Raw genomic sequence first — 12,535 nt, forward strand, 5'->3', positions numbered from 1 at the left:
ATGCTCTAGTACAGTAAGTTGAGAGTTATTTGAAATCATGGTATTGAATAGGTATTGTTATTTTTGTTTGTTTTACATGCTCACTTTTCATTCAAGAATGATTAGAAGAATCACTTCACACTAAATTTTTGTGAAAAATCTAAGGAGATTTAATTCGAAACAGCATTTAAAAGATGCAAATCGTCTTGTAATTTATCATTTTTTTCCAACTACTCCCATTAAATTAGAAATATGATAAATGTCATATAATGTACTAACTTTGGTCAAATCAACATAATTAAATAAATTTAGTTTACTCAACTGTTTCATTATTAGATAAATTAATTTAATCTACCCATATTTGGGTATCTATTTGATTAGAGCTGAATCGGCGATACAAACGAAAATGATAGATTCTTCAGATCATTTTATTATATAAGGCCTATGAACATGGGTCTGTAAATACTTTGTTTTCAAGAAACCGGTGTTGAAATTTTTTCAAGTGTTATATCATGGACCTTCCCTTCACAAGATATTTAACTTTTAAAGTGTTCATCATGTGATATGCTAATTTTGAATGTAATATTTTTTCTGGAACCTGTCATAAATTCAAACAATTCTCTGATAATACTCAGGGAAATGCAAATTATTATAAAGATTCAGTTAGTGAGCTGTGATGAAAAAATTGATTATAAATTTTATTACCTATTTATTCCATTTGCAGTGGAGTTTAATCAAGATTTGATATTTAAACATCACCAAAAAGTTGGACTACAAGAAACACTTTGTAATTGAAAAAAATTCTTTTATAGAACTTCTTTTCTTCTAGAATCTCCATTTTCCTCATTTAGGAACAACTTGTGTAATAGACTTCAATCAGAAAAAAAAATTATGCTATTTCTGACATACTTGTAGAATGACAAAACTAAATTGATAAAAAAAAAGTTATCAAATATTCAATAAACGGTTTAATAACTTTGATTATTATCACATTTTGAGAAATGAACCGGGTTGACTTTGTCATTTAAAATTTCTTCTTGCATTTAGGTTTTTCAGTCTTCTTCTTCTTCATCAGCCAGGTTTTTCAGTGATTTTCAAAATTGTCTTCAATAATAGACGTTTAGTTATTTTGCGATAGATTTATTTTCTCTATAAAAACCTCAATTTGAAATATTTCATATAAAAAGTTTATTACTTCATATTAAAATGTTTTGAAAGAAAACTGTTTATTCTTTCAAGTGATGTCACTAACGCCTTCTTTTGTAAAATTGCAACCTATGAATTTCAAATTTTTCTTTTGAAAGTCTGTTAATACTGTAACTTATCATTAATTCTTTATAAAGCAATAATATTCATTCTGGTAAATGTACTGTAATTTTATTAACATCAATTTTTTTTCTCTACGCAGTCAGAATTTGGCCAGTGATGGGTACCTGCTGTCCCAAATGGATACGGAACAATTTGTCCCCGTCTGGACTGTTGCTAACTTTAACCTCGTCAAGAAGTTAACCAACGATATAGAGTTGATTACGGAAGTTCTGACCGAGTGTGCTAATGTTCAGCTCAACGAGACAAAGACAAAGGTGCGTCCGAACTACCAGCGTTGCGTTGTCATTCTGAGAGATATATCAGAAGATACCCCTATTGAAGACGTTAAACAGTTGATGACCGGCGAGGGTTGTCCTTCGTTCATCTCATGCGAATTCGCTGGTAATAATGCTTGGTACGTCACTTACGCGTCTGACGAGGACGCGCAGAGCGCCTACTCCTTCGTCAGGGAGAACGTGAAGGAGTTCAGGGGCAAGCAGATCCACGCTCGGATCAAGGCGAAGCCGATGCGCCAGCAGAACGCCGGCGGTGGCGGCGGCGTTCAAACTGGCGCCACCTACAAGAGCAACTGGAATACACAACCTAACGCCGGTACCATCTTCGACCCTCACGCCTACCCGAACAACCAGCAACGGTTTATGTTCACCAATGGGACGCACGCCCAGATGCCGATGCCTACGAATCAATTTTTCTTCCCCCAGTTCCAGCAGGGACCCCTGATACCGACTTACATGCCGGCTGCTTGGCAGGCGGCGGCCGGGAACTTCTACGACATCAATACGGTGTTTCAGGTGAACGGTTTGGCACCTCAGACTCCGTACAAGGCGTCGTACAAGAACAACGGCAAGTCTAAGAAGAAGACGACTACCACCACTGGTCAGGCCGAACAGGGCGCCGCTGCGGCTTGTTCTACGACTGTCAGGCAGGCTCAACCTCATATGACTGTTGCTGCAAGGAGTAATGCCAACGCCAGGGGGCAACAGCCCCCTGATATGGCCGATCCCGGTATGCCTATGGGTGAGTACATGCCCTTCGGTATTTGAAAATCGTCCGAAGTAAATGAAAAACTCGCATTCAGAAAGACATTTTATGACTTTCTTTCTCTTCTTAACAATCGGAATGAAATACAATTAGTCGATTTCTGTAAACATAATTCATTCAACAAATTGTTGAATGCTTGTATTGAAACTTCTACAAGATTCATTTTAACTCGAACCAAACTTAATTTTTTCATTTAACAGAATTGAATCAGAAGAAAATTTTTCTTGAAAGATACGAACATAAGCTATTCAGAGTATTCAGTTATAAAAAAATTATTCGTTTTAAGGAAGCAACTCAACAAGGGTATGGTCCGTATATCACCTTGGTTACTATGGTTAGTAAGTTGGTGATTCGTATATTCCTCGAAAACCGGTGACTATTCACTCAAACTTCGGTGAGTTATCTGTCACAAGAGCAACCGTACTTTTATTCTGGTTAGGTTCGGTAACCACGCCCCCTCCGGTTGACAATTGTCATTTTAATTTTCAGATTATTGTTTATGCATATTTTTTATGACATCTAACACTCAAAAACTTTATAATTTTAATTATGAAATAAATACCCTTCAGAGCCATTAATAACTATTAGTTATTCACAAATTAAAAGAGATCAACCATTTATAACCTCCAAAATTCTGTCAAAATCTTAGTTGACCATTGACAAGTGTCAAGCGGTTTGTAAATACAAAGCAGGTTACCTCAAACATTGAAAACCACTAGTAACTGCTATAAAATTCTCGGCGATATACGGACAATACCCCAAGTAAACTGCAATCTTTGATCTCATGGAGACAAATGTCAAACACTTGTTTCGTTATAACTGACCGAACTTTTGTCGAAATTTGTACTAACTTAATTTTTTCCAGCCGTGCCATTTGTACCTCACACATTGCCATTGATTGATATGTCTATGGGTTACGGCTACGTACCCCAGCCTTTGGCCATGTCGAAGGAGCCCATGCCACCGCGACATCGCAGAAGAAGGAGGGAAGACGAAAATTCCGCTGGACCCAGCCAGCCCCAAGAAGTAGAACAGAGGACCTTCGATTTAGGTCATTCTGCATTCCCACCATTAAAGAGTAATTCTCGTAAGTATCTTATCTAACTTTTTCAATATATTTTGTTCGTATCCACCTCTTCGAATTTGAAATAATAAAATTCCCACTTTGTTACAGGACGCATCAGCTCCGTAGAAAACCAGGAAGAACCTTCCAGTACGGAACAACCTGCTCAGGCTAGTGATGCAGTGCCGTGGTCCGACCACCGCATCGTCGATATCTTGAGAGGAAACACTGTCTCCAAAAGCAGCAGTACCTCAACATCCAGCAAGGGCTCGCTAAGGTAAAATTTATTCTTTTTTTCGATTATGATGTACAGGTCCGCTATTGAAATTTTTTTTTTACATTGAAATTTTTTTGTGTTAGTGTTAACGATACCGAGTCTCCCAGAGCTGGTTCTCCTCAGATGAACGAGGCTAGAGACACCGTTGAAGGTTTGGAAGCCAGCCTGAATTCTGCTCTTACACTTACTCCTCCAATCTCACCTGAGAAGTAAGTAGATATTATCGCAGTTTCGAGGTTAAACTGTTGCTGAACAAAAATATCCCAAATAAAAATCGTTTTCTTCTAAAGCTGTGGCAAATTCGTTCATTCTGCCTTGTAGAAATATTCATGATTATAATTCGTTTTTATATGTTGGTACTCGGAATTCCCCTGTCAGATCTATAATCTGTCAAATTTGTGATGTTTGAAACAGTTCTGCCAATCAAGATTCTTCAATGCAAAAATCACTGAATGATATTTACAGTAATTTTTCATCAATTTTGATAAAAATTCGGTACCCGTATTTGAATTTTGATTACATTTTTATTAGAAATAACTATTCCCCTATAATATTCAAGTCCTTGACAGTACATATCTTTTTTGAAGCAATATGATAGAAATCGATACACAATACAAAATTCATGAAGTGAAGTTTCATTCTTATATCAGATCGTTACTTATTATTGGTTTTGTTTAATCAACAACAGTTTACCTTTGATGCGTTACACACTCGCTGTCGATTTATCCATTTGACAGGTCAACCAACTTATAGATCTGTCAGCTGTCAGGTTAGATCTATCAGCTGTCAGTTGAATAGATCTGAGAGGTGTATATGTTGGTATGATATCTCATTAAATTTCGACTGTTTGTGTTTGGATATGTCGAATCTTGCTAACTTTGTTTGTTCTGTTACAGAAACAAGGATGCCAAATGCACAATGACTGATAAATCCACTAAGACCGATGATGTTCTCCTTAACGGTGAATCGGATATCTGTCCCACCACAACTAACGCTGCTACAATGACAACTGCTGCCGAAGTTAGCACATCAAGGACAGAAGCTCCAAAACCACCCACTACTTCATCTGTAAGCATCATTATTATTTTTTTTTATTATCGTTTTTGTCGGTTTCATTCACTTCTTCCGATTTAAGAGTAATATAAAGGGTGTTTTTTTAGAGCTATGGAACTTAAAATTGCAATAAAAAAACGATGGATTATTCGATTGACATGAATTTTATTTATCCGCAAGATAATCTTGTGGCATTACATTTTAAATATGATTTCTGGCATATGACCGCCACGGCTGGCTCGAATGTAGTCCGATCTGGACGTCCAATTTTCGATGACTTTCTCCAACATTTGTGGCCGTATATCGGCAATAACACGGCGAATGTTGTCTTCCAAATGGTCAAGGGTTTGTGGCTAATCCGCATAGACCAATGACTTTACATAGCCCCACAGAAAGTAGTCTAGTGGTGTTGAATCACAAGATCTTGGAGGCTAATTCACACATCCAAAACGTGAAATTAGGCTGTCACCAAACGTGTCTTTCAATAAATCGATTGTGGCACGAGCTGTGTGACATGTTGCGCCGTCTTGTTGGAACCACAGCTCCTGGACATCATGGTTGTTCAATTCAGGAATGAAAAAGTTAGTAATCATCGCTCTATAACGATCACCATTGACTAACGTTCTGGCCATCATCATTTTTGAAGAAGTACGGACCAATGATTCCACCAGCCCATAAAGCGCACCAAACAGTCAGTTTTTCTGGATGTAACGGTGTTTCGACATTCACTTGAGGATTAGCTTCACTCCAAATGCGGCAGTTTTGTTTGTTGACGTAGCCATTCAACCAGAAGTGCGCTTCATCGCTAAACAAAATAAAATGGACGTAGTGCGCGATACGTTATCCGCACAGAACCATTATTTTCGAAATAAAATTGCACTATTTGCAAGCATTGTTCAGGCGTGAGTCTACACATGATAAATTGCCAAACCAAACTGAGGATAAATCACTTGACAGCTGTAATATTGGTCGCCATCTTGAACACTAATGCCAACTTAAAGTTATATACCTCGAAAAAAAACACCCGTTACTACCAAGTGACGTCATCAACGTCACTTTTTGAAATTTGTTTCTGAATTTTCCTCTTTTGATTGCTATTCGAGAGCCTATCATTCATGTTTTCACTTGGCTCATTACGATTTTCTTTTTCAGCACAATCCCCCTCGCATGAGTTACGCTCAAGTTGCTCAACACCCCAAGGAAGTTGGAAACCAGAAAGAAAAAAAGGACATCCCAACGGACGGTGAGGCAGCTTCATCGTCGGCCGCACCTGTCCAGAACGGTGAAAAAAGGGGTAAAGGTAAGTTGCTCGACCATTTATTTACCATTTGCTGATTTACACTTGATTGGGTGGTGTCTTTGGTGTGGTGACTGCTTGTTTATTTATTTATTTTTTATTCTCTTCTATCCCTCGAAACTCAAGTTGGCTCTGTTGCATGCTTGGATGGTTTCACTTTTGGTGGAAGGGCAGGTTCGAGCTTCATTAATTTTTTTTATTTTTTCTTCCTTTTGTTTTTTTCACGAGAATGGAGCATGTGCATGTGTAAATGTTGTGAAATGCTCCAGGTTTTTTGTGAATCATAGCCTCTTTGTAAATAAATGCAATAATCACTTGAAAGGTGTAAAAGCCACAACGTGGACTTTGGAGCTGTAAAAAATTCAACCGGATCGCACTTAAATTAACATGAATCATCTAATACTGAACGCGTATTGCCGTGATTGTATTGAATGATTTTCATTGAAAATTTCTAGGATTTGCTATATTCTTAGAGATGAAAAAAACCGATGATTCATTTTCTGAACTTGCAACATTCTTCAAGAGGCTATGATTGAAACAACCGAATATACCTTTACAGCATCCAATTTGCATTTGTTCATTCTTCGTAACGTCAGATTATATAGTTTTGACGCTGAGGTTTACCCAACTACATTCTTGTCTACGGAACCTTCATTTATGTTTAATAACGAAGCAATCTTCAGAATTTGAAGGTCACTAATATAGGGTATGGTCCGTATATCACCTTGGTTACTAAGTTGGGGGTCCGTATATGTCAAATTCCTCAAAAACCGGTGACTATTTACTCAAACTTCGGTGAGTTATCTGTCACCAGAGCAACCGTACTTTTATTATGGTTAGGTTCGGTAACCACGCCCACTCCGGTTGACAGTTGTCATTTTAATTTTCAGATTATTGTTTATGAATATTTTCCATGACACTCAAAAACTTTATAATTTTAATTATGAAACGAATACCCTTCAGAGCTATTAAGAACTATAAGTTATTAGTACCAATTAAAAGAGATCAACCATTTATAACCTCGAAAATTCTATAAATGAAAAATTTAGTTGACAAGTGTTAAGCTGTCAGTATATACGAAGCAGGTTAACTGAAACATTGAAAATCACTCGTAACCTCTCTGAAATTCTCGGCGATATACAGACCATACCCATAGCAAAATCTAATTTCTGAAGACGACAAGATATAAACTGAGATTCCTTGGATAAGAGTGCGGTTATGTCAACCTTGGTATACCATTGCGAACTCGAACTATTCCATATAGCTTCCCATCATCTGAATGTGGCATTGCGGAGACTAACAACTAACAGCAAAGCTACCGTTTGAGTTGGTTAAAACAGTGTCTCAATTTTCAGTTTAATGTTTTCGTAACACACGCAAAACAGCAATCAATCACCATGAACACCCCGACTTAAGTGTGTTTTGTAACTCGTCTGGTGCAAATTTCTGGATCGTGTATTGTTGTTGTAGATAACCACGCTAAACAAGAAAAGACTCAGAGGAATCAGAGGGCTTCGGGCGTACCCAACGGTACCTCCAGGAGGGAGAAGAAAGATTTTAGGAAGAAATCCAATCCAAAATAATGAATCGTGTAGCAGCTGAGATTTGCGCGTGTTGAATTTACATTTAAACATACATAAAAAACGAAGACTACGAAGTGATGTTTGTTGTACATATGAATTTGAAGCAACATTGCAGACATCAAACGAATATTATGTTCCTATCAACCATTGATGCAAATGGCAAGCTGTCCTAAAGCTGAAAACATGGATAGGGCTATCTTGCCGTGTCTCTCAAGTGTTTCCAATAGCATTTTTTCGTCATTTTGTTGTACAGTCTTGAGTTGTGGTTAATTTTTTTCTTTACGAATTCACCACCTTTATTGCAAGTAAGATGTATTAAGGGGAGTGTAGGTCTAGTGTATGTTGTTATTAGGTTAACAAACCTGATACGCATTGTCCACTGTTGCTTTTGGCCACCAACGATACAAGCTTTCCAAATATGCGCATAAGTTTAAACAGTTTCGTCCGAGTTGGTTCGGACTTTTCAATTTTTGACATTTTAACGTTTGACATCTGACATTTCTCCTTTGACAGATTTTTAACCTTAATTTTTAATTCACATTTCGATTGATTTTTATTATTCCGATTCAACTTCTTAGCTTCAGTTTTATCTTTTAGAACCGGTTTTAAGCTTAAAGTAACAAGTAAAAACAATGCACAAGACAAGATCATTCAAACATCCTATGATCCGGTACTCCTCTGTTCAATTTTGAACGACGAATTAGGAGCCAAAGAGAGTTTTTTTAAATTGACAATTTTGAAATTGTTTTCGCGTTTCTCCCTTGTGTAACAACATGGCCGATTTTAAAAGTTTTTAAATTCTTTTTGTGTCTTTTTGAAGGTTGGTGGTGGCATGACTAATATACAATAAATTCAATTTTATTGTTACTTACTGGCTGTGTATGTAAATATCGAAATCAAGGACAGTGTCGAAGCAACAGTTGGGGAATGCGTATTTATCAGTTATCGGGATATGAAAAATAAGAGACTGTAAACTGGAATTGTATATTTTGAAATTTCCCCAATTGTCGCACTACCCCATATTATCTCAAACTTTATTTTTCATTTAAAAAAAAAAAATTAAAACTTCCAGAAAATCCAAAAAAAGTTTAAAACTGCTGAAAACGCAAAAAAAAAGTTACTTTTGTACATATTAGTCAAGAAATTAAATTATTCCATTTGAAATTCATACTTTTAAAGTATTTTATTTGAACAGTTTGAAACAAAATGCTATCACTTTCTTTCCATATTTCTCGAAATGAAAATCATTTTGGACTTTGTTGAGAGTGAAAATTGATTATTATGAAAAGAGTTTTTGTATATATCGACCATCAGTCCACTTCAGGTTAGTCACCAGTTTTGGTGATATGTTCACCCAATGAAATGATGTACAATGATAAAATTTGAAATAGTTTTTATTTTGAAGAGAATTAAAGTAATAATTTTGACATTTTAAATAGTTTGAACAGAGAAATATGGAAGGAAGTGTATGTATACAGTGTACTATGAAATATCGAAGTTGAAAAAAAAAAACAAAAAAAGTTTTTCACTGAACGAAATAATGCATTTTCATAGTTTTTTGAAATTTAATTCTTTTCTTGATAGTGTATCTTAGACTGTTTTCATTATTTGCCATTTTATGTTTCAAACCATATGTGAATTACATAAAGAAATGTATTGTTTTTATTGTAAAATTGTGTATCTATATGACTAAAACTTCAGTGTGAAAACAAATTGATCTTTTTTTTTATTTGTAGAAATTCGAACCTAAATTTCCTTTATTCTTTTTTTGAATAATATTAAAAGATTGAACCCTAAGTACATTTAAGTTTCTTAAAATGTATATAATATAGGGTAGTGCAGTCTGGCATTGTTATTATTCGATAACTATATAAGAAGGCATTCTGGCAGGTACATTGATATTGGGTGTGTTTATTTTAGCACATATGTGTATTCGAAAAAATATCAGTTCGTTATTGATTTTGTGTGCAAGTTTCTTTTTAATATTCTGTTCACTTGTTCCGGCAGGGGTGCTAATTTTTAGACGATACGGTTAATTTTATAAATAAAAGATACAGTTATTCGGTATAACATAACCTTAACAGGCCTTTATTAGGTTTAAAATAGAGTATAAATATAAAACAGAAATGGTTTTCGTGTTTTAAGGCAGTGTTTCTAGTTTTTACACTTTTATTGAATAACGCACCCTTGACATTTTTTTTACGTGCATATTTTCAAATTATGGAGTTTTTTTTTGTTTCTAGTCTAATAATATGTATATTTGAATTGAGTATAAGATATCGTTAAGTTTGAAACTACAGCAGGTGATGGGGTTTGCTTAGAATTATAGTTATAATTTTCTCAGATAAGGTTCATTGAGATAATCATCTTGTTCTCGTCACCTTCGGTCTTCAATCGGTATGACTTTGTCTAAAAGTTCAATATTCATCACCCCTGCTCTAATTGTATGGTATATCAACTGTACTGATTGGCTTATGTTGCCCATTAAAATTGTTTTATAAAAATGTATTTTTCTTTTTTTTTCTGAACAATTCAAGATTTTTATAAACGACATGTGATATATTGTGTGTCTGTGCTAAGATTATGACTAAAACGACATTCATTGAGATCTTGAGAATTATTGAACTTGAAAAATCAGTACAAAAAATGCTGCAAATTTTATATTTCGATTCATTATTTCATCTTTCAATAAAAAATATTTTGATGCATGAAAAAGATATATTAAAAGATTGAATTAGAATAAGATTCATAATTATGAGTGCTACTAAAACTATCAGGTTAAATATAAATGAATATATTAGAAGTGAATATTGTACAAATTTCATTTGAATAGCTTCTACACATGCTGAGTGTTATTTTTATTCGATTTTCGTATTCGACACATTCCAAAATGTAAAATTAAAAACATTTCCAAAGGTTATTACTTGGGAGAATTGAATTAAACAGAATAAGGCAAAATATGGGTGGCCTTTTAAAATCGAGTTGCTAGAGTGAAAATGTTATTATACTGTCAATTAAGCGACCAATCCAAAATTTTTTATATATTTTTCGTTTACTTTTGGCATCAATCGTGAAAAAAACTAACTGCCCTAAAATTTTCACAATTAACTTTTTAGAATGTGTAGATCAAAAATCGAATTGTTAAAGAGATCTGTACGCCATTCAGAGCTATTCCTTTGATAGTATCGCTTGCTATACGGCCTTGATTCTCCAAATTAGATCTTCGGATTTTGAAGGCGAAAAAATTATTTCTCGAAATTTCAACGTAATATAATCTTGAACTTGAGGACATTGATATGAAATGCCTTACTTTAAAGGCTAACAATTTTTGAGTTATGAATCTTTAAATGATTTTGAAATGAATCGGTTTTTCATTTATATTTTTTTTCACGTGTAGAGATATTTAGTGTTAAAGAGAAATAATAAACCATAATGTGAAATTTGCAATGTTTTTCAAATCTAGCTTATCGCTTGGCCAGTCTGTAGATCACAGTTGATCAATGTAATTGTGAATTTCCAGAGACAGAAAAAAATGTTGCACTAAAAATAAAGAGCCTATAAGGAGCTGTAATTTCTGAATTGATGGATTTATGCATTTTTCCTTACAACATTATTCATCAGCTTGATAGATGGTATAAGTTCTGTTTGTTTTTTTATACAGAACTTCATGGAACACTGGTGTTATATTTCTCGTTGTACTCTATCAAATTCTATAATGTTCAATGTATAAATGTACATAATATTTTCATTTGAAATTGTCTGTTGATGGTAATGTCCAAAATTTGACACTGACTAGTGAAATATGTTGTGGGATCATTTGAAATGAAGTTCTTCTTAATTTTATATTGATCTTGTAGTGAAATTTTTCATGTTTATACAAGTACTGTACATAGACCTTCTAAATCGACGTCATTAGATGTTTTTTGGACTTCCACTGAAAAGAAGTCGACTGCAAATGCAAGTTGAGTAGCATATATTATGGGTAATGAAATTTTTTTATAAAAAATGTGATATTGCTTGGCTCTGGACATATTATCTAACTATCAACTTCAATTCTTTTTGGTAAAATTGATTTACGATTTTTTTTCAGAGAAAACTCGGTGTTTTCGCTTTTTTTCAAAATCTTTTTGAGCAGACAATAAACAGTACCAAGAAGAATTTTTATAATAAATTTATTATGAATTTTTAAAAATTCAAACAGCATTTTGTTGATAGATATGAAATCAAATTTGGAATAGTTCGCGTAGAAACGGATTGAGGTCAAGACAAATTACCTTAAAAAAAATTAAAATTTGTCTCTACACAGGCGAGGTTCGAAAATGTTCGTCTTTTTGTAGATTAGTATAAATTACATTACAAAACTATTTGGTAATGTAGTAACGTACAATTGTACCAATAATAGTGTTAAGTGATAATCTAAATGTTATGTCTGCAAATTGAATCAGCTGGATATTTATTCAAAGCTTTCAAAAGTTGAGATTAGTTTGAGGAAAGTCAGGGCAAATTAATATTTAATAGAGAATCACTTTTTTGGACATTACTTGTCGACATCAAAATAGCCTCGTGTAGACAAAGTTTCATCTTGAAGTTCAATTAGAACAAGTGTCTTACCGTATCTCATTGTATTGTCAATAAAACTGTTTTTTTTTATAGAACTTCACTGATGAAACAGCCGAAATTTGCAAAGAGGCTTCTCAATCAAAAAATATGGCTTTAGCTTTCTATATAATGTGTGATAAAATAGTATATATTTATAAGAAGTGTGCGCATGTTGTGTGAATTTAAAAAAAGAAGTTGCCAAAAATCTAAGTGTCAGAAACATGGGGCTATTTCGAATTCATCACATTGTAAAGACTGTTGTATACAAAATATTATCTGTATAACGAAAACTAAAATTAAAAAAAAAATAATGA

General features: G+C 34.2%; 1 protein-coding gene across 6 annotated transcripts in view; it reads left to right on the top strand.

Moving 5' to 3' along the window:
• The window catches only part of LOC123672853 (la-related protein 4), a 13,312-nt gene extending 2,549 nt beyond the window's left edge, over positions 1 to 10,763 (top strand). For 5 of the 6 annotated variants that reach the window (XM_045607168.1, XM_045607169.1, XM_045607166.1 and 2 more), the window contains 7 exons: positions 1,388 to 2,325; positions 3,215 to 3,436; positions 3,524 to 3,689; positions 3,773 to 3,898; positions 4,586 to 4,757; positions 5,895 to 6,042; positions 7,510 to 10,763. In XM_045607168.1, coding sequence (XP_045463124.1) covers positions 1,388 to 2,325; positions 3,215 to 3,436; positions 3,524 to 3,689; positions 3,773 to 3,898; positions 4,586 to 4,757; positions 5,895 to 6,042; positions 7,510 to 7,622 — 1,885 coding nt within the window. In that variant the 3' untranslated portion in view covers positions 7,623 to 10,763. Of the gene's footprint in view, positions 1 to 1,387; positions 2,326 to 3,214; positions 3,437 to 3,523; positions 3,690 to 3,772; positions 3,899 to 4,585; positions 4,758 to 5,894; positions 6,043 to 7,394 lie in introns of all 6 variants that reach the window. The other variant, XM_045607170.1, reaches the window with a different exon arrangement.
• Positions 10,764 to 12,535: the final 1,772 nt, after the last annotated feature.

The sequence above is a fragment of the Harmonia axyridis genome, chromosome 2 (genome assembly GCF_914767665.1).
Source record: "Harmonia axyridis chromosome 2, icHarAxyr1.1, whole genome shotgun sequence".
Lineage (NCBI taxonomy): Eukaryota > Metazoa > Arthropoda > Insecta > Coleoptera > Coccinellidae > Harmonia > Harmonia axyridis.